Below are 22,232 nucleotides of genomic sequence, written 5' to 3' on the forward strand. Positions count from 1 at the left end.
TTGTTTCTCACACTGAAGGACTGAGACTGGTGTAATGCCACAGGGATTGGTGTTGGGAGCTTTGTTGTTTAATATTTGGATGTGCCTGTACAGATCATGGTCAGTAAGTTTGGGAGAGGATACTAAAGTGGGTGGTACAATAAAGGTCCATTATTTTAACGCTTGAACATTGAGTATTACTTTCTCTTAAGACTAGGCATTTTGGTGGACTAAATGCTGAATTTAAAAATTCAAACTTGTATTTCACACTCCCTTTATTTTATTTTAACTCTTTATTTTGATTTTTGATTTCATTTAATATCTGCTAAATGGATGCACCCTAGGGTTACAGTAGTTAGTGCCCTTAACCATCTCTTTCAGACAACACTCTAGCGAGCTGTGTCATTCATTCTATCACAGACGATTTTTCTCTTCACCCCTCACCCATTTCTCTGCAACTTAAAACTTGTTATATTTCTCACTTTCCCTAGTTCTAATGACTACCTGCAACACAAACTCAGTTTCCCTCTGCCTGACCTGAGTATCTTCAGAAAAGATCATGTGTTTAATATAATCTGCCCTTCACTGTAGTTTAAGAAGCACAATGAAAATGATTGTGTACCTTTACAGGTTAGCTCTATAGGGTCAGAAAACTAACATGATAGAACTGTACTATTTGGAAAGGGAATTGATAACATTCAGATAATATCAATAGATATCCCAAGGTTAATACAGATTTGGACTTCTTTTCTTTAACTCAATCACAGCTTGCAGTCATCTTGGACAAAGTTGGGACCACCGACTCAGAAGGCTGCAAGTTCATCTAGTCCAACTGCTCAGTGCAGTATTTAGGGAATGCTGCACTATTAGAGGTGCTGTTTTTTTCAGACTTAAGTATTAAACAAAAGTCCTGTCTTTTCTATTTTAAAGAGCAGGGAAGAGATGCCCTACCTCTAACCCAATAATCAGTAATTGAAGCAATTGGCCTAGAAATTGGAGAGAGAACATCCATTTATATCCATTCACTTGTCTTGCTGTTTTGTAGTAGTTGCACTCATTTCGTGGTATAGTCAGGTCCAATGGGAAATTGACGTAAGCAATTGCAACTTGTGTCAGCATTATTAGCACCTAGTTGAAAAAAGAGTGCACATTACTGAAAATAATGAAGGCTCTAAGTAAATTGTCCTGTCTGGAATGTTTTTTGAAATTCCTGATCTTAGTTTTATTTATGAACAACATCATTGCCAGAATTCCTCATAGTGATCAATATAAAAAAATTGATTCTATAGTTCACAAATACTTTGAATTGTAGCTTCAAATTTGCCAGTAATTTAGCATCACAGCTTTCAGCATGAAAACGGTTCCTTTGACCCACCACCACATCGACCATTGCTGCAGATCTACACAAGAGGTTATGTAGTTTATTGCTCTGCCAGTCTGCACATCATCGACAGGTGGGAGGGAGGTAGAGAATCCCATGAGATCTCAGGAAAAAGGTACAAACTCCACATAAGCAGCACTTAAGGTCAGGACCTAATTTGGATTCCCGGTCCAGTGAGGCAGTGACACTTACTGCAGTGCCTTGAGGTGCTGCAATTGTGAGGGTTAAGGACTGTCTTGGACCAAGATAAGTTTTTTTTAGCTCAGTAGTGTCTCCTTTGAGATACCCATATGCTAGTTTCAATGCCCCACTTAATTTTTCCAGAGTTTTCTTCCAGTATATCTTGAAAAAAAATTACTTCAACAGCACAGACTCATTTCCTATTGTTAAACACATGTTCTTGTTTGGTGTAACATAATTGTTCTTTGAAATGGTTACTTGAAAAATGAGCTGCAGATTGCATCGATGAAGGTTTACGTTAAATTTGTGCTTAAATTCTTTTGGATACTGATGTTCTTTCATCTACATGTCTATCTGAAGATTGGGAACTAGCAAGGACTAGAATATCATTCATTTGTTCTGTTAATGACGCAAGTGCGCAGTTAAGTGTTGCTGCTATAAAAGGCTTTGCTGATGCCCCTCCACTAATCTTATTCAGATAAGGCTAGTGCCAGCTTGATCAATTGCGAATGCTTTCAGCAGTAACAGCCTCTGACTGTAGAAAGCAGAACTTTTAAAAAAAAAGTGTGCACTTGATATTCTTATCCTGGTATGCCCATGAAGTAGGCACTTGAATCCAAAGTATTTTGATAGTCACAAATCTAAATCTGTTTTTCACACTAGTAAATGGGGATTTCAGTGTCAATTTCTATGCTTGCTTGGGCTTTGTGAAGAAAAGTAATTTTGGTTTGATTTCTATTGGAAGTATATCAGAAACATGCCATTTTCTTTTGAACTTGCTCTTGCACATTTAACTTGCGGGACCATGATAATGTTTATTCTCAGATTCAGTTGTGTTAGATTTGTGAAGGGAAGTCCTGCTTGTTCAAATTATTACTTAGTTTTGTTTTTAAATGAACAGACTTTGTTCCATTTAAATTTATCCACCATGTTGCTTTCAAGTTCTTAAATTGTTAAAATTATGAATGGTGTGCATTCAGGTCAAAAATAGAAGATGTGTCCAGCTTAATGCAACTGCAGCAATGTGCTAAGCTGTTTGAAACAGTTAATGGAAAATGCAGTGATATGCTGGCTTTAATAGGGCATGGGTTTCAGGTTAAACAAGAATGACAGAAGTTGGCAGTGATATCACTTCCTGTAGAGCAGTATCATTTATGCACTTTTCATTTGCAAGCTCTGAACTATCTAACAAAACAAGGGTCTGTCCATTATTGATGCCATGCTGAGTGATTGCAGTCTGTCGTGAAGTAGATTGAGGGAGGAATGTTGGTCACGGCACTTGTTGTGATCCTTTCCATAATTCTAACTTTTTGAGCTGACCTTGAAAGCAAAATACAGCCGTATGTGATGAGGTATTTTTTATATTGTTTTTTGAACTTATCTATAAATGAGAAGAAACACGTTCTATGAGAGCTGTCTCATTCCAGTTTTAGATTCTATTTTTCAGCTTTGAATAATAAAGTTATGAAATTACACTTGAGAAACGAATGAAAATGTCTGGCGAGCAGGGTCTATTTGCTGGTTCTTTATGATCCTGCAAAGGCACTTTTCAGGGAGGATAAGCTTGTGGAATGGATGCAAATTGTTCTGTAAACATTGTAAATATGTCTTATTTTTGCGAAACTTAACATAGAAATGTATAGTTATTACTTTGTTAATGCACCTGCTGAGATTCAATGGAATATGTTATTTGAATGACTGTAGTTATTTTGAGACTTAAGCTTAAAAAATATTCACCCCTGCCCTGCCTCATAAAATCACTGCTTGGAGTTCGTTTTCAAAAAAGACTTGGTGCTGACATATTTCAGATCCTATCTCACCCCCGTCCGAGACGAAGAAGCAGAATCACAGAGAAAAGCTCGATCCAGACAGGCCAGACAGACAAGGAGATCGACACAGGTCAGTGCAGTTGTAAAACTTTTAGTTATTAAATATTAACATAGATTCTGTTCAAGTATTGAAATCCAGAACTTTTCTGTTGCTAAACAGAAACATTGGTTATTCACACCATGTTACTTTCCAACTTTAATTAGGATGATAAAGTCTTGACCATTCCTGACTAACAAAGGTTTGGGGTTCTTTTTGTTCAGATAAATAATAATTCCAGTTGCTTTCTGCAACTACTGTTGTATTCTCAATGTTTGAGTCTACTGATTCAGTTGAACGCCATGGTAGAGTAGTGGTTGGCTCGAAATTACGACTGATCACTGTGTTAGAGTTTGGAGTTGAATCCTGGTGTCCTCTGTAAGGAGTTTGTACATCTGTCCCATGGACTGTGTTGGTTTCTTTCAGCTGCTCCTGTTTCTTCCCAAAATCCAAAGATGTACTGGTTATTAGGTTGTAAACTCTTTCAGTGATTAGGCTAGGGTTAAAACGATGGGTTGCTGGCCAAGCAACTCGAAGGTCCGGAAAGGCCTATTCTGCACTGTATCTCTAAAACAAAATATTGATTAGAAAAGTTAAATGTGTATTAATTTAAATTTGCTTTTATTGCATAGATACAGGTACAATTGAAAATAAAAATATAATGTTAGCTATGCTGGGAAATTGCTACTTAAATCTTTCCTGTACAAGTGAAAAGGTTTCTCCCCCAATCCCCACATAGCCAGATTTATTAGACTGCTGTTAACCCTCAGCACTCCTACCTAAATGCTAAATTAATTCCACAAATGTTAAAACTAATTTTAGAGATGAATTTAATTTGACATTTGGGTATTGTGTTTATAAAGTGAGGTTGTTGAGAATTGCAATAATTGCTGTGGTTAAATGTAAATTTCAACTTTCGACTATGATGACAAATGTCCACATTTAGATCAAGGGTGCCTCTAAACCAGATAAAATTGCGAGTTTAGAAATCGCCAAATTCTGAAGTTAGCCTTTTTTCTTTTCTGTGGTTCCTTTTATGTCACTAATATATAAAGTCATTATCCAATGAAAGCTAAATTAATATGATCCCAAGGATCATGAGCATTTGGAATTATACCCTTGAGTTGTAATGCTGAAATATTTTATCAGATTCCAGTATTGGCTATAAAATAGCTGTCAAATATACTCTCTTGTAGCTATTAAAGAGTAAACACCACTGATGTTGTGTTTGCTCTGTGTTAAGATTCTGCATTCACCAATTGACAAAACTATAGTTTTTTTCTAAATTAGCAAACTAATTGTCAGAAAGGAGGAAATGGAATAATATTGTCAAATTTAGCTTTAGAATATTGGGAAAATACTTTTTTTTTACTAATTCAATGATCAGATAATTTCAGTAATCCCCAAAATGTACTCAGTTTGTTGAATGGTACCAATAATTTTTTGTTGTGCAATGTGACGTAGAATAAAACTACTTGATCTTATTTGTCATTAAAGTTCTTTCATTTGTTAAACATCTAACACTGGCATTACAGAAACATGGTTAAGTTAAAGGTGGTGTATTAAACAAGAACTTGCCAGTTTTAATAAAGGAAGTTGTAATGAACCGAAGTAAGGAAGCAAAATAAGTAACAATGATTAAAAGTTGGCAACAAATATATTGGTAAATGCATAATCTTTTTTCAGCCATGATTTGGAAGCTATTATTGAAGTTCTAAATAGTTTGTAATATGATGATCAGAGATTTAAATATTTTAGCAGTTGAATCAACAGACCAGTGATAAATCAAGGAATGAGTAGTCACTATGATAATAGGGATTACAAGATAAAGTTAACTGAGTAAATTACTTAAACTTCATTCCTTTGAGCTTGTATTGGGTGATTTACGTAGCATGCTGAAGCTGGTTAAAGGATCACTTAGAATAGAAGCAAAGAACTCTTTCCTAAATTATTTAGAAGTGAGTTCAGGAAGTTTTTTTAAAAAAACAAAATGTTCAATATTGAAAATCTGGAATTCCTCTCTCAAAGTAGTGGTTTCATTAGAAGTTTTTTACTTGCAGAGCAAAACATTTTTTGTTAGGTAAGATAGTTGCTGTATGAATCAAGGCAATAAATGCAGTTGAGGTCCAGGTTGGCGGTGATCTAATTTAGTGGCGGCAAATAGTTTCTGGCCCGCTTCTGTTGATATGATTCACAAAAATAATTGGTAGCGTTATCTGCACAAACACAAGGGTGCAAACAATATTTTATAATTCTGTTGTTCATTTAAGCTGTTGATTTTAAGACAGTTGATTGCTTGGTTTTATACAACGAGATGCAATAAAACTTGAAAATGGAGCTGAATATCATACACTCTTTGGAGAAGGAGGAAGTTATCGCAGAGCTAAGATCACTGCAATTAAAACAGACAAAATGGAAGTATCATATGCACACTGGGCAATCTGGAAATCAACAGCAAATTGGAACACAAAATCATGAAAGTAGATCTGTAGCCATTGATATTTTTATGAAATGAATGAATGACTACATTTTTATTTTAGCTTTTGCCTTCTACAGTTTGGTCTGCTTTTCCTGTCAAAATTGAAAGCCGGTAGTTACCTTTTACGATACATTGAAGACATTTTTAAAATGCAGTGAGATATGGTTTGAATTTTACTTAATGTATTACATGCAAAGTCAGTTATAGATCATTGGAATATTTAGAAAGACCCCATGGAAATATGATTGCTATATATGCCATTATTGATTTCCATTTTAGTTGACCTTTATAAAAATGAAAACGTTCTTTTGTTTGTCTACACTTGCTGCTATTTTGCTCAATTATTTGCTTATTTAGTTCAATTTAAAAATCTTATCAGCTTTGCCATGATCTTACTCATTTAAAACGATGTCTTTCTTTTGCAAAGGGCATTGGTTCTGCTAATATGCCGAATGTCAATTGCTTAACCCATGTCTCCATTTAACTACTCTGGCAAAAAGGATATGACTGCACTGAGCCTTCCTTTCTCTTGATAGCTAGCAAACTGCACAATTGATCCTGATCACAAAATGGGAAGAATTTGTGCTATGCCAGTGTACCTTTGAAATCTTCTTTTCGATCACACAGAGCTGGGTGGCATTGCAAGTTAAGAGACTCGAGGGAATTTGGGCAGGCTAAGTGAACAGGTAAAGCTATGGTAAATGAGATACAATGCAGAAAACTATGAAGTCATTCCTTGGTAGAAAAAAAATAAAAGTGGAGTTATCTTTAAATGCTGGGATTGAAAAATGTTATATTTGAGGCACTTGACTTCTATAGGAAATAATAAACATGTGGATACAAAAAGCAATTTAGGAAGACGATTAGTCCTTATTGAGAGAGGATTTGAGTAAAAAGGTAAATGTACCTTTCTGGCATTAAGAATGGCTGTGTTACAACTACATTTGGATGCTTGTGGCCAAGGCTCGATCTGTTTTCTCCCCTGCCCCATATCAAAACTATCCCCTCAGGAATTGTGTAAGCAAGTGAAACTTGGGATCCACCAGGTTGATTCCTAAGAAAAGCAATGTTTAGGCGACACTTCAGCAGACACAAACAGGCAGGGGATGGAGGTTTATAGATGTTGTGCAATTTAAATTGGTGTTAAATTGTAAAGGCCTCTTCCTGTTCTGTTCTGTACTGTTCTGTGTTTTCTACATTAGGGAGGATTGTTCCATGTGACACTATTCTCTGAATTAAGAAGAATGAGGCAGTCACATTGAAACATTTGTAATTCCTATCGGTATTGAAAGTTAGACGCAAGGATATCCAGAGCCAGGTATAACAGTATCAAGTTGAGATATTTTCCGTTCAGGTCTGAGATGAAAAGAAACACCTTTCTCCAGAGCAACTAAATCATTGACCTTCTTTACGCAAGAGAACCTTAGAAGCTTACTTGAGAGAAACTAATAGATTTTTGGATAATCGGGGAACAATGGATATTATTTAGCCCAGAAACGTGGTACCAATTTAAAATATTACTCATAATCATTGAATAGCCAATCAGGTGAAAGGGCCAAGTAGATTATTTCCACTCAGAGTTGCTAATAGGTTTGTTTGTTATATCTAAGAAGCATAAAGAAATTTGTCAGCCCCAGTGTTTATCTGCAATTGGACTTACTGCTGTTTTCTCCCTATTGTATTTGCCACTCTCCTGTTGCTCATCATCTTGACTTCAGATTTAATGGTATTGTCCCATAATTTCCCTATTGATGGGTATTTACCTCCTTAATGGTGGTGTCTCTTAATGCCCCTGTTATTGGATGTTCACCTTTTTTGTTCTCACAGCTATGCATAAAAAAACTCTTCTAACATCATTTCCCCCTTCCTTCTTTTTCTTCCAAGAATCCATCTCTGCTACTTGGGCTGACTCCCTCTTCAGCTCATTTACTGTTGAAATATTTAGTCAGTATTATCTAAAGCTCTGTAGAGCAAAGTTTAAGTTTATTGTATAAGTCATATATGTAAAGCAGCCATGAAAATTAACTTTTTGCAGCATTACAAACATCATTAATTATCATTAAATTAACATAGATTATACACACATGCCCACAAATAATGATAAAACGTTGAACAACAATAGTGCAAATTGGGGGGGGGGAAGAAATGGTCTTGACATGGCATTAAGACTTTTCAGATCAGTTCAAGAACCTGATAGCAAGGAGAAGAAACTGTTTTTGAACCTTGGTGTGGATCTATATGCACTTGTATGGCCTTCCTAATGTCAGCATCAAGGACATGACCCAGATCACTGGAGTCACTGATATTGGATGTGCCCTTCCTGAGGAGGCAGAGCTGTACCCATGATGGTACTGGCCAAGTCTGTTACTCACTGTGGCCTTGAGTCTTTTGCATTGGTTGAATCACAGCCTCGCATGGAAGCTCCAGTCAGAATTATTTCCACTGTACATCTGTAGAAGTTTGTCAGGGTCTTCAATGGTATTCACTCTTTGCACAGGTGATTTCTGAATTACAGTACATTGTGTTCATTTAATCAAAGCTTTATTTTTTTAAATTTACATTTCCTTTTAAAATCCTTTTTTTGGCCTCATGCTGACATATTTTGACATTCTTGCACCCTCAGCCTTCTGAAATATTAACACTGTTCCAATTATAGTCTCTTGGAAAGTGGTCATTATCATGAAGGGTTGTTGGACTTGATCTAAAGTTCCAGAAATTCTTATTCCGCATCCTTACTTCTTTCCTCAGTCAAGGTGATCTTTAAACCCAATCACCTGTCCAGCCTTTCAGCCACACTATACTATATTCTTTCATAGCTTGATCTCAGACTTTGTTTAATTATTCAGTTTGCCTAACAATGCTATATAAATACAAGATTTTTTTAAAGATCAGATTTAAGAAAAACTTTTTATTTAGCATCTTTCCTAATTTCATCATGACCTGTGATTTTGAGTACTAATATGCTTAAAAGTACTACCATCTAGTGCAAGGTTTTGTGGACTGCATTAGAGAATTTTATTAAACCTTTGTTAAATATTAAGTGCTTACTGTAGAGTTGTCATAGGATGACAGTTGCTTCCATGAACTTGGTTAATATGCTGCACTGAAGTTCCAAAGAGGTCCACAGATTCATATTCACCAAAAGCTTATTTTAAGCAAATAAGTATGCACAACCAGGTTTTCAAGATGCTTGGAGATTTTCTTTAGTGCAAGTTGAAAGATCTGCCAAGAAAGCAAGGCACCTGGTTTGTATTGCAAATAAGTCCTCTAAGATTTTATGTTGTAACTACCCTTCCTCCCCTCTGGATGTTCTTTTGGTCCTTTGGTATACTACCATGCTTTCTCTCCTCCCCCCCCCCCCCACCCTCTCTGACCACCAGGGCAGCCAAACTCTCATGTCCCAAAGCAATCCCCAAAGTCACAATTTTGTTTTTAAACCCAGCACCCAAATATAGTCCCAACCCTTTCCCCTTCCATCGTGACCTGTAATCTGACAATATTTTGCATGCTTGGTTGTGAGACAGATTATTTTGTACAGTGCCTTAGGCTGTGTGTACGATAGAATATTGCATCAAGGTAACCATGTGGAAGTATATATCGGCCCACTACGTATTGCTATTTAGTGCGTCTTTTCAAGATTGGTTTCTGGTATTTCTCTGCACTGCCATCTAGTGTCATAGACATGAAACAACAAGCCCTGCTCAAACTAAGGTAAAATCATCGATGGGTTTTCATCCTATTGTAATAATGATAAATGAACTTCTGAGAATGCAAGCAGTAAATAGAATGCCACCTATGGGTGTTGCAGGTAAATATTGGCATTGTTAAATAGACTTTTCTAAATATCAAAATAAAATGATTTTCTCAAGCAGATAAGTGGATTGATCTAAACTGTAGAATGGAAGTTTAAGATCAACTTTAAGAAAAAAGCACTTTATTTAATATATTTTCTAATTTCATTGTAACCTATGTACTTCCCCTCTGAGAACATTAGTTCACTTGTACAATGACTTAACCCACTTCAACCTCACTGCCACATCAATTTTTCTGCTGTCTATTTAGACTCGTGCTTGTTTGATAAACAGTTTGTCTAGAAAAACTGTTGTCTGCTGTGGTTTGGGAAAACCAATGCAATTCTCTTCAGTTGCCACACGCATGCTATCAATTTTCCACTAGCAGGTAACAATATGCTTACTGTCCCTTTTCCTACTCCCATTACCACCCAATTGTCTTTCTCAATTCTGTTTTGGCTAAATTTGAGCTTCTTCCTTCCCATAAATTTGCTGACCATTGTTAAATTTTAAACTATTAAAGTTAGCAAAACCCACCTATGAGTATAAGAAATAAGTATAGAGTACAAGAAATAAGGTGGATGATCTTGTTGCACTATTACAGATTGTCAGGTATGATGTAACTGAATCGTGGCTGAAGGATGGTTGTGATTGGGAGCTGGATGTCCAAGGTTAAACTTTGTACTGGGGGTATAGGAAGGTAGACAGAGGGGGTGGCATGGTTCTGCTGGTTAAAAAATGGCATCGTTAGTAGAAACATGTGACATATGAATGGAATTGAATCCTCGTGGGTTGAGTTAAGAAACTGCAAGGGTGAAAGGACCCTGTTGGCAGTTAGAAACAGGCCTCCCAGTAGCAGCTGGGATGTGGACCACAGATTACACCAGGAAATAGAAAGGGTGTGTCAAAAGGGCAATGTTATGATAGTCATGGGTTGATTGAGAAAATCAGGTTGGTAATGGATCTTGAGAGTGGGTTTGCTGAAGTGGCTTTTTTGAGCAGTTTGTCTTTGAACCTACTAGGGGATCAGCTATGTTGGATTAGGTGTGATGTAATGAGCTGGAGGCATTAGGAAGCTCAAGGTAAAAGAGCCCTTAGGAACCTGTGATCACAATATGATTGAATTCAGCTTGAAATTTGATAGGAAGAAAGTAAAGTCTACATAGCAGTATTTCAGTGGAATAAAGGAAATTACACTGGTATGAGAGTAGTTGGCCAAAGTAAATTGGAAGAAGTTGCTGGCAGGGATGACAGCAGAGCAGCAGTGGGGTGAGTTTCTGGGAAGAATGAGGAAGGTGCAGGATAGTTGTATTCCAAAAATGAAGAAATGCTCAAATGGCAAAATTGTACAACCATGGCTGACAAGGGAATTCAAAGCTAATGTAAAAAGAAAAGAGAGGGCATACAACAAAGCAAAAATTAGCAGGGAGGTAGAGGATTGGGAAGCTTTTAAACCCCTACAGAAAGCTATTAAAAGAATCATTAGAAGGGAAAAGATGAAAAATGAAAGCAAGCTAGCAAGCAGTATCAAAGTAGGTAGTAAAAGGTTTTTCAATATGTTAAAGAAAAAGATCATAGGACCACTAAAAAATGAGACTGGAGAAATAATGGGGGACAATGAGATGGCAGATGAACTAAATAAGTATTTTGCATCAGTCTTCAATGAGGGAAGACACTAGCAATGTGCCAAATGTTGCAGTATGTAAAGGAAGAGAAGTGAGTGCAGTTACTATTACAAGGGAGAAGGTGCTCAAAAAGCTGAAAGACCTTAGGGTACACAAGTCACCCAGACCAGATGAACTGCACCTAGGGTTCTGAAAGAGGTAGCATTAGAGATTGTGGAGGCATTAACAATGATCTTTCTAAAATCATTGGACTCTGGAATGGTGCCAGTGGACTGAAAAATTGCAAATATCACTCCAGTCTTTAAAAGAGGAGGAAGGCAGCAGAAAGGAAATTATAGACCAGTTAGCCTGACCTCAGTGGTTGGGAAGATGTTGGAGTCAATTGTTAAGGATGTAGTTATGGAGAACTTGGTGACACAGGACAAGATAGAACAAAGTCAGCATGATTTCCTTCAGGGAAATCCTTGCCTGATGAACCGGTTAGAATTATTTGAAGAGATTACAAGTAGAATAGGTTAGATTCAACTTTATTGTCATTGTGCTGAGTGCAGATACAAAGCCAAATGAAATGCAGTTAGCATCTAACCAGAAATGCAAAGAGTAGTGTTATTTACAAAATAACAGTGAATAAAAAGTTAGTGCTACAGCTACACAAATATAAAAGTACTGAGACAGTACAATATGGGTTCAATACTGCTCAGCGCTGTGATGTGAGGTTCAGCAGGGTCACAGCCTCAGGGAAGAAGCTCTTCCTGTGCCTGCTGGTGTGGGAGCGGAGGCTCTTGTAGTGCCTACCGGATGGGAGGAGAGCAAAAAGTCCATGGTTAGGGTAAGATGCATCCTTGATAATGCTTTTCACCCTGCCCAGGCATTGTTTATGGTAGATGTTCTCAATGGTGGGCAATTAGGTGCCGATAATCCACTGGGAGGTTTTCACCACACACTGGAGTGCTTTGTGGCCCGATAAGGGACAATTGCCATACCACACTGAGATGCAGTTGGTGAGTATGTTCTCAGTGGTACAGCAGTAAAAGTCCGTCAGTATCCTGGGACAGAGGTGAGCTTTCTTGATGCTCCGCAGGAAATAAAGGTGCTGTTGTGCCTTTTTGATCAGGATGGAGGAGTTCAGGGACCATGTGAGATCCTCAGAAATATGGACAGCAAGGAATTTGAAGCTTGATAAAGTGGATGTTGTATATTTGGACTTCCCAAAGGCCTTCGACAAGGTGCTACTCATGAGGCTGCTTACCAAGTTAAGAGCCCATGGTATTACAGGAAAGTTCCTAACATGGTGTTGGAACCACTTCTTTTTATGCCTCGTGTATATAAATGATTTAGATGATGGAATAGATGGCTTTGTTTCCAGGTTTGCAGATGATACGAAGATTGGTGGAGTGACAGAGCGAGCTGAGGAAAGAGGGAGGCTGCAGAAGCACTCAGACACATTAGGAGAATGGGCAAGAAAGTGGCAAGTGAAATACAATGTTGGAAAATGCATGGTCATGCACTTTGGTAATAGAAATAAATGTGCCGTCTATTTTCTCAACAGGGAGAAAATCCAAAAATCTGAGATGCAAAGGGACTTGAGAGTCCTTGTGCAGAACACCTTAAAGGTTAACTTGCAGGTAGAGTTGGTGATAAGGAAGGGAAATGCAATGTTAGCATTCATTTCAAGAGCAGAGATGTGATGCTGAGGTTTTATAAGGTACTGGTGAAGCCACACCTTGAGTATTGTGAACAGCTTTGGGCTCCTCATCTAAGAAAAGATGTGCTGGCATTAGAGAGAATTCAGAGGAGGTTCACAAGGATGATTCTAGGAATGAAAGGGTTACAATGTGGCGACCCACTTTCTGCGCAGGCGAACTGGCTCACAAATAGCCAGCGCGCGGGGGGAGACTTTGTTATTTCCGACGTCATTTCCGCCCGGAGAGGATTTAAATGCCAGCACCACGAAGTTTGAATAAACTAGTCTCGAAATGACTTACCGACTGCGTGTCGTTATTTCAGTGCTGTGTGTAGCACATCGCTACATTGGTGACCCCGACGGCCCAAACGGGATTTGGACCAAAGATGACCGACTCTTCATCTGTTCACGCAGTTTCGCTAAAACTGCTGACTTTCTGGACGCTGTGACCACGCGTGTGGTTTAGCCAAGCAGAAGCCCAGTTCCAGATTCGGCAGATATCCTCTGATTCCACGCGTTACTACCACGTGGTGAGCGCCCTTGACGAGGAGACGGCCGCCCAGGTTGCGGATTTCATACAGTCGCCCCCGGAAGAAGGCAAATATGAAGCATTCAAAGCGCTGCTCATTGGGACCTTTGGCCTCTCACAGCGTGAGCGGGGTGCCCGCCTGCTTCACCTGGACGGTTTGGGAGACAGACTGCCGTCAGCATTGATGAACGAGATGCTGGCCCTGGCTGACGGACACAAGCCCTGCCTCATGTTCGAGCAAGCGTTCCTGGAGCAACTGCCCGAGGACATACATCTGCTGCTGGCCGACGCGGATTTCAGCGACCCCCGGAAGGTGGCGGCCCGTGCAGACGTGCTGTAGAAAGCCAAGAGGGAGAGCGTGGTGTCCGTCAGTCAGATTACCAGGCCACGCGCCCAACAGCAGACCAGACCAGGCCCGGCAGGGGGGCGCACACAACACAGGCAGGAGTGAGGAAGCCAGTGAACAGTGGTGTTTCTACCACCAGCGGTGGGGCACAAAAGCCTGCCATTGTCGCCCGCCCTGCAAGGGCCAGGGCCAGGGCCAGCTGCCGCTAATGACTATGGCGGCTAGCCACCAGGACAGCCTCCTGTACGTCTGGGACAAACAGTCGGTATGCCGCTTCTTGGTCGACACCGGAGCGAAGATCAGCGTCTTGACCCCGACGGGGTACGACACCCGCAACAGGAAGCCAGGACCCACCCTGAGGGCCACAAACGGCAGCACGATACGGACCTACAGCACCCGCATGGTGCAGCTGCAGTTCGGCGCCAGCCGGTTCGCGTGGGACTTCGCACTGGCCGCGGTGGCCCAACCACTCCTGGGGGCAGACTTCTTGCGAGCTCACAGCCTGCTGGTCGACTTGCAAGGGAAAAGACTGGTAAATGCCGAGACTTTCCAGACATTCTCCCTGTGTGAAGCCAAGTTGCCGGCCCCACACCTGGACTCCATCACGCTGTCGGACAACAAATTCACCAGAATCCTGGCGCACTTCCCATCGATTCTGGCACCGCAGTTCATGGCAGCCATGCCCAGACACGGGGTACAGCATCACATTCCGACCCAGGGACCACCCCTCCACGCCCGCGCACGAAGGCTCCCCCTGGAAAAGCTCCGCCTGGCAAAGGAGGAGTTCAAACGGATGGAGGAATTGGCGATCGTATGGAGGTCCGACAGCCCATGGGCCTCCCCCCTGCACATGGTGCCCAAAACAGCCGGGGGTTGGAGACCATGCGGCGACTACCGCAGACTGAACGAGGCTACCACTCCAGACCGCTACCCCGTGCTGCACATACAGGACTTTGCAGCAAACCTGCACGGGGCAAGAATCTTTTCCAAAGTAGACCTCATCCGGGGATACCATCAAATCCTGGTACACCCTGAAGACATCCCCAAAACAGCACTCATCACCCCATTCGGCCTGAAGAATGCCGCACAGACGTTCCAGCGGCTAATGGACGCGGTGGGACGCGACCTGAACTTTGCGTTCATCTATTTGGATGACATCCTTATAGCCAGCAGTTGTCGTCAGGAGCATCTGTCCCACCTCCGCCAGCTCTACTCCCGCCTGAGTGATTTTGGCCTCACGATCAACCCGGCCAAATGCCAGTTCGGTCTCGATACCATCGACTTCCTGGGCCACAGGATAACCAAAGACGGGGCAACATCTCTGCCCGCCAAGGTAGACGTGATCTGCCACTTTGCCCGGCCCAACACAGTCAAAGGCCTGCAGGAGTTAGTTGGTATGGTGAACTTCTACCACCGTTTCCTCCCCTCAGCAGCCCGTATCATGCGCCTTTTGTACACCCTGATGTCGGGTAAAAGCAAGGACATTACTTGGGACGAGGAGGCCGGGGCTGCTTTCGTTAAAGCCAAGGAAGCCTTGGCAGATGCCGCGATGCTGGTACACCCCAGAACGGACGTTCCGACCGCCCTCACGGTGGACGCATCCGACACAGCAGTTGGTGGGGTGCTGGAGCAGCTCATCGAGGGGCGCTGGCAACCTCTGGCGTTCTTCAGCAAGCACCTACGACCACCCAAACTCAAGTACAGTGCTTTTGACCAGGAGCTGTTGGCACTGTATCTGGCAATCCGGCATTTCATGTACTTCTTAAAGGCAGGCCGTTCGCTGCGTTCACGGACCACAAACTGTTGACCTTCATGTTCACGAAGGTGTCTGATCCCTGGTCGGCTTGCCAGCAGCGACATCTGTCCTACATCTCCTAGTACACGATGGACATCCAGCATGTCTCGGGGAAGGACAACGTCGTGGCGGACGCACTCTCCAGACCAGCTGTCCAGGCCCTGTCCCTGGGGGTGGACTATGCAGCACTGGCAGAGGCGCAGCAGGCAGACGACGAGATGCCCAGCTACAGGACCGCAGTCTCGGGTTTGCAGCTGCAGGACTTTCTCGTAGGCCCAGGTGAGAGGACCCTCCTGTGCGACGTGGCTACCGGCCAACCTCGCCCCATCGTCCCGGCAGCCTGGAGACGGCGGGTTTTCGACTCCATACATGGTTTGGCGCACCCTTCTATCAGGACCACCGTACGGCTGGTCTTCAGCAAGTTCGCGTGGCACGGACTTCGCAAGCAGGTCAGTGAATGGGCCAGAACGTGTGCGCAGTGCCAAACAGCCAAGGTGCTGCGGCACACTAAAGCCCCGCCACAGCAGTTCGAACCCACCCACCGGAGGTTCAACCACATTCGTGTGGATGTCGTGGGCCCCCTACCAGTGTCCCGAGGAGCACGGTACCTCCTAACGATGGTAGACCGGTTCACGAGGTGGCCAGAGGCGGTCCCGCTCACCGACACATCTGCCGATTCCTGCGCCCGAGCACTGATCGCAACCTGGGTAGCACGCTTCGAGGTACCGGCCCACATTACCTCTGACAGAGGCGCCCAGTTCACCTCCAGCCTGTGGTCGGCTGTGGCCAGCCTGTTGGGAACGCAACTACACCACACTACTGCCTACCACCCACAGTCCAACGGACTGGTGGAACGCTTCCACCGTCACTTGAAGTCGGCTCTCATGGCCCTCCTGAGAGGACCTAACTGGATGGACGAGCTTCCCTGGGTCCTGCTTGGAATTCGCACAGCGCCCAAAGAGGATCTGCATGCCTCGTCGGCCGAGTTGGTGTACGGTGCACCACTGGCTGTCCTGGGAGAGTTCATACCAGCCCCAAGGGGGCGAGAGGAAGAACCCGCAGCAGTCCTGGATAGGCTACGCGAAAGGCTCGGCAACCTGGCCCCCGTACCAACTTCACAGCACGGACGGACCCCGACCCATGTACCCAAAGACCTGCAAAACTGTAAGTTTGTGTTTGTATGAAGGGGCGGACATCGGGCGCTGCTACAGCGGCCTTTCAAGGTGATCAACAACAATGGGTCCATGTACGTTCTGGACGTTGGGGGGAGAGAGGAGGTTTTCACGGTGGACCGACTCAAACAAGCCCATGTGGACTTGGCGCAGCCGGTCGAGGTTCAGGCACCGCAGCGCAGAGGCAGACCTCCCAAACAGAGGCTGATCCAGACTGTGGACATTGGGGAGTGTATCGTCGGTTCTGGGGGGGGGGGGGTTATGTGGCGACCCACTTACTGCACAGGCGAACCGGCTCACAAATAGCCAGAGCGCGGGGGGAGTCTTTGCTAATGTGCCTCCGACATCATTTCCGCCCGGAGAGGGCGGGAGCTAGAGATTAAAATGCATGCACCGCGAAGTTTGAATAAACTAGTCTCGAAACGACTTACCGACTGCGTGTCGTTATTTCAGCGCTATGTGTAGCACATCGCTACAATCATAGGAGCATTTGATAGCTCTGGGTCTGTTCTCACTGGAGTTGGAAGGATGAGGGGGATCTCATTGAAACCTTTCAAATGTTAAAAGGCCTAGACAGTAGTTGTGCAAAGATTGTTTACCATGGTGGGGGAGTCTAGGACAAGAGGGCACAGCCTTAGGATAGAGGGATGTCCATTTAAAATAGAGATGTGAAGAAATTTCTTTACCAGAGGATGGGGAATTTGTGGAATACTCATCGAGATTCAAAGACGAATTCCTGAATACAGTCCAGTCCACTGATTCAAAGCAATCCCGTAAGCGGTCCTGTGCTTCCCTTGACCATACCTTGGTCCTCACTACTGGTGCTGCAGTCTTTTGAGTGCCTTTCCAATTTCTATATCCTCTTCATAATCCTAAAACTACTAATATCCACATTATATCAACTAGGAACTTGCATTTAGCTCCAATTTTAAGTGCTCTATCATTTGGAACTATGCTTTTAATTTTGAGACTGAGATTTACAAATTCCCTCTTTCTGATCAAGACATTTCCACAAAATCATTTTGAAATGTGTAAGCTTTATGATAAATGCCAATATCTTTTTTTCTGAACACAAAATTCTGATGGACTTCAGCAAATCAAGCAGCATCTGTAGAGGGGATAAGCAATTAACGTTTTCGGCCCTCAACGGGTCATCGTGTTTACATTGTTTCTGATTTTTGTTTTATTATCTGGCAAACATGACAGCTAATTTGACACAGCAAAGTTTCTCCAATAGTAATGATATACATGAATAAATTGTATGTTGACTTAGAAAAATGTTAACTTGCAAATCAGGAAAATTACTTGTATCAGTCCTCTTCATGTTGCATCTGAAAGATTGAGCTGGTTTACACTGAAAATCATATCCTAGATAATGTGCTCAATTTTTAGAAATAAGCATTAAAGCCAGAATTTTGTGACATTGAGAAGCATGCTACAGGTGATCTAGGGAGTATTTGTTTAATGGATCAAAAAATGCAACAATATACAATGAGATCTGCACATCAAACAGACTTGATCATATTGGATCATTGTTATCTTAGATTAGAAATTAAGTGACGTACATCGTAGAGCAAGTAAAATATATTTTCCTGTTATTAACTTTGTTCAGAAATTTGATACTGTTCTTGGGTTTTTATTTAAGCATCCATATTAAATTGTTCAGAAGTAAGAAGTTCAAGTGATGCCACGAATCAACCAGTCATAATCTTGCCTTAAAAATAATGAGAGTTTTATGGATTTGGAGATAATTGAGCAACAGTTAGGGTTTCATTCATGGCCTTCTGGAGAGAAGATCTTAGACAGTAATGTGTTATCTAATTACCCAGTTATTCATTCTTTATACTTTTATGTACTCATATTGTGATTTGCTTTTAAATTAGGGTGTAACGCTAACAGAGCTACAGGAAGCAGAGAAGACGTTTAGCCGCTCTCGTGCTGAAAGACGAGCTCAAGAACAACAAGAGAAGGATGAAAAGGAAAAGCAAGATGTAGAAAAGCAGGATGAAAAAGAAAAGCCATTGATATCACAAGATGCAGAAGAATACAGACAAAGATGGAGTAGAAATCAAGAGAAAGAGGTATTTGCAATACAACGGTATATTGTAATAGCATGACTTAATGTGCTTTCTAATTAGCCTGAACTATAACCACTTATCCATTCCACAACCAATGAATTAGATTAAAGCTCTGCAATTCTACTGCATTCATTTGACATTCAATTTTGCTGATTGGATCAGATACTGGAATTGGGATTTTCACATCTTCCTCCTTTTTTAATATTTCATGAAAATTAGGAAATGATTTTCCTAATCATTGAATTGAGGATTGAGTTTTTTTATTTGTCAGTTTTAGCTTAGAACTATACCTTTTGCTTTTTCACCTATATTTTGTTTTAACCCATAACAATTATTTCTGAATTATCTCAAAGTTGTATTGCATCAGCTCAGTCTTTTCATGCGTTGCATTCCGTATCATCATATCTTGCTTTTTATTCATTTCTATGTCTCCCACTCTTTTTGCTATATGGAAAAACAGTTTCTAGTTAGGCTGAGCAAAACCAATTATAAGAGAAGTTTTTTTAATATGGTCCCTCATATGCCTTTATAGGTGTTAAAATTCTATAATATGCAAGTGGTAAAATTCTTTCAGCTAGTGAAATGCTTTTGAAGGTTATTCTCTAAAGTTAGAAGTTGATTTTGTCATGATGAGTATAGCAGCTAATTTGCATATAGATGCACTTTCAAGGAATAACGAACTCAATTTGTTTTAATGATGTTCGTAGGTAAAGTACTGGTCAAGGCACAATGAATACCTCATTTCCATTTATGATTTTGCATATATTTTATGGAAGTTTTTCATGATTGTCTTTACTGTAAGGATTATACCCTAGCTTTACTTATTTTTTTGTTTTAATAAATGTTTTATATGATTTTATTTCTTTAGAATCCCAACCTATCAATTTATTTGTTCAGTGTAATAACAGCCTAAACCACAGTGTGGTGCTGTTGCTCTATTTCCATTTTGTTGCAATTTGTGTTTAAGTGGGATGTTTGTTTCACTATCTAGGTGATGATAACATTAGTTTGTCTCATGGTTATTAATGTTACTGTAGCTAGGCAGACAATTGTTTCAATAGACATAAAACATAATTATGTTTAAAAATCTAAAGGAATACAAACTTTGGATGGAACTTGAATGCAAATATAGCCTTGAGGGCAAAAATGCCTCAATTAGCAAGATATTGTAGGAATTGAAACTGAGCGAATAAGGGTTGGTGCAAATGGTAATTGCTTGGAAAGTGCAGAAAGGATAGAGCTGATACTGAGCTATTTCAATTCTGTTTGCATAAATTGCATTGCAATATATAAATAGTGCAATAATTTTGTGTACCCAAAAACAAGTGGAATTTCTACTAATTTTAGAGACATGTACTTAAGAGTGTTGTCAGAAACTTGCCCTGTAAACTAAACTGAGTATATACCTGGGTGAATTGATCATTATTTGGCTTTCCTACCAAGCAAGCTGATTTGTGACCTTTGAGTAGCCTCTTAAAATTAAACTATTTCTTTTGGCTGTAAGGGTGCATGTCATGCCAGACCTTCTTCCTTATCCTAATTAGCAAATGGTTCTTCATTGTGCTTCAGTGTTTCCAAAAATTTAAAATTGAACTACTCGGATAGTAGGTTGACACTATTCATTGAATTTTTTGATGAGCTCATCAAAACATTTTCAGTTGTATTAATCAAACTGCACCAAATCACTCCTCTTAAATATATAATTTGTGTTTTAAGTTGTGCCTTAAAATACTTAAATATAATGGCTTGATAGGTTATTGGAATATGTGATAACTGTTGTAGGAAAATGAGGCATTATGACCCAATATAAGCAAATGCATTTAGGTTAAATATATTAGTTTACATTGAAAGGGGAGATGCAGGATAGACTGTTTTTGAATTAATTTGTAACTTTTTTTATTCTTGCCATTTCAAAGCTTTTCTTTTCTTCTTCTAACCAGTCTGGATATCGCCAGTCAAGACACACATCACAGTCGGATAGTCCATCTGTACCTGTTGCATCACCTTCTGCATCGGACAGTTTACTGTATGCGAGTACTCATCAAAACCAGCTGAATGGCGTAATAGATCAAGTACCATCTTACTTTTCACATTCGAGGATCTTGTCTAAAGAACTGGAGAGCAATGGTAATGTTCAGACTTTCATTCAGGGATCTCTACGACATTGCCTTGAGGGACTGCAGGGGAGGGGTGTGTTTGAATATTGGGTAATAGAAGCAAGTTCTACCAAAATGATGTAGTTTAAAAATGAGTTTAGCAGTTTAATTTACCTCCATGAAAACAACTTAAGGATTACATAGCATGTTCTTCACTCACTTATGTATCCCCTTGAAGTACTTCGTTGTTTGCTCTGGTTTCAGTTGAAGTTGGTTAAATCTTTAAAAAGATTATTTGTCAAACTGAACATGTTGTCATCCTTTAAACATTAAGTATTAAAATGCAGAGCAATCTCAGTCATCCTTGGGAAGTACTTGGTGCCTTTAGTATAAAATACCATGGGTATGAGTAATTTGAAAGAGAACTTGGAAATTCTGGGAAGGCAGAATGTGATAAGATTTTTTTCTTGATTGAGAATTGCACAGAAGCATATCAAATGCCAAGTCAACTTTAAAAGAGACATGGGTGGCTTCAGCACAAGCATTCAATATGAAGTATCCCTAAAGTGGATAAAATAAAGTCGTTTGCAGGCATGAGAGTTGAGTAAAACCATAGAAATGCATGTAAAGCAGAAAGCTTTATGTCTTTATAAAATCGATGAGCCATTGTTTCAAAAAGATCAAAGCCAATAAGATGAATTTTTCAGTGTGGAAAAAATGTTAAGGAAAGGCATTGAAACATTAAGGCATTTTTTTTTATAAAAGAAAGGAGGTAAACCAGGGAATATTAATAAATTATGGACCATTTCACCCATTCACTGGAAAAGAATCCCCTGTGCAAAGTCTTCCCCTCCAGTCCATTGCTCTCTCTGATTTGTGCTCTTTGTTAATTTATTTCCTACTTTGCTGTTATTTCTCGCTCCTTATTTCTTTTCATGCCTTTGACTTTACACTGATAAAAAGTGTAATCTGCCTCCTGCTGCTACATTTATCCGCTTGGTCTCTTCCCACTCAGAGATTCCCTTTGTCATTTCCACTTTCTCTGCAAGCTAAAACTATTTTTCTCTGTTTCTGATGAAGGGACTTAGACCTAATGAATTTTTAACTCTTTCTTTTCCCCTTAGATGCTGCCTGACCTAAGTGTTTCTGGTCTTTGGTGTCTTTTTATGTATATCCAACTGGTGGGATGTGACGTTTGAAGAGAAGCTTGTTAAAAATTAATTGAACTTAT

General features: G+C 40.7%; 1 protein-coding gene across 2 annotated transcripts in view; it reads left to right on the top strand.

Annotated features, from left to right (window-relative positions):
• The window catches only part of LOC140717123 (protein phosphatase 1 regulatory subunit 12A-like), a 233,481-nt gene that overhangs the window by 143,346 nt on the left and 67,903 nt on the right, over positions 1-22,232 (top strand). For both annotated transcript variants that reach the window (XM_073030374.1, XM_073030375.1), the window contains exons 13-15: positions 3,349-3,439; positions 18,711-18,908; positions 20,846-21,032. In XM_073030374.1, the coding sequence (XP_072886475.1) occupies positions 3,349-3,439; positions 18,711-18,908; positions 20,846-21,032 (476 nt within the window). The remainder of the gene's footprint in view (positions 1-3,348; positions 3,440-18,710; positions 18,909-20,845; positions 21,033-22,232) is intronic.

The sequence above is a fragment of the Hemitrygon akajei genome, chromosome 27, assembly GCF_048418815.1.
Source record: "Hemitrygon akajei chromosome 27, sHemAka1.3, whole genome shotgun sequence".
In the NCBI taxonomy this organism is placed as follows: domain Eukaryota; kingdom Metazoa; phylum Chordata; class Chondrichthyes; order Myliobatiformes; family Dasyatidae; genus Hemitrygon; species Hemitrygon akajei.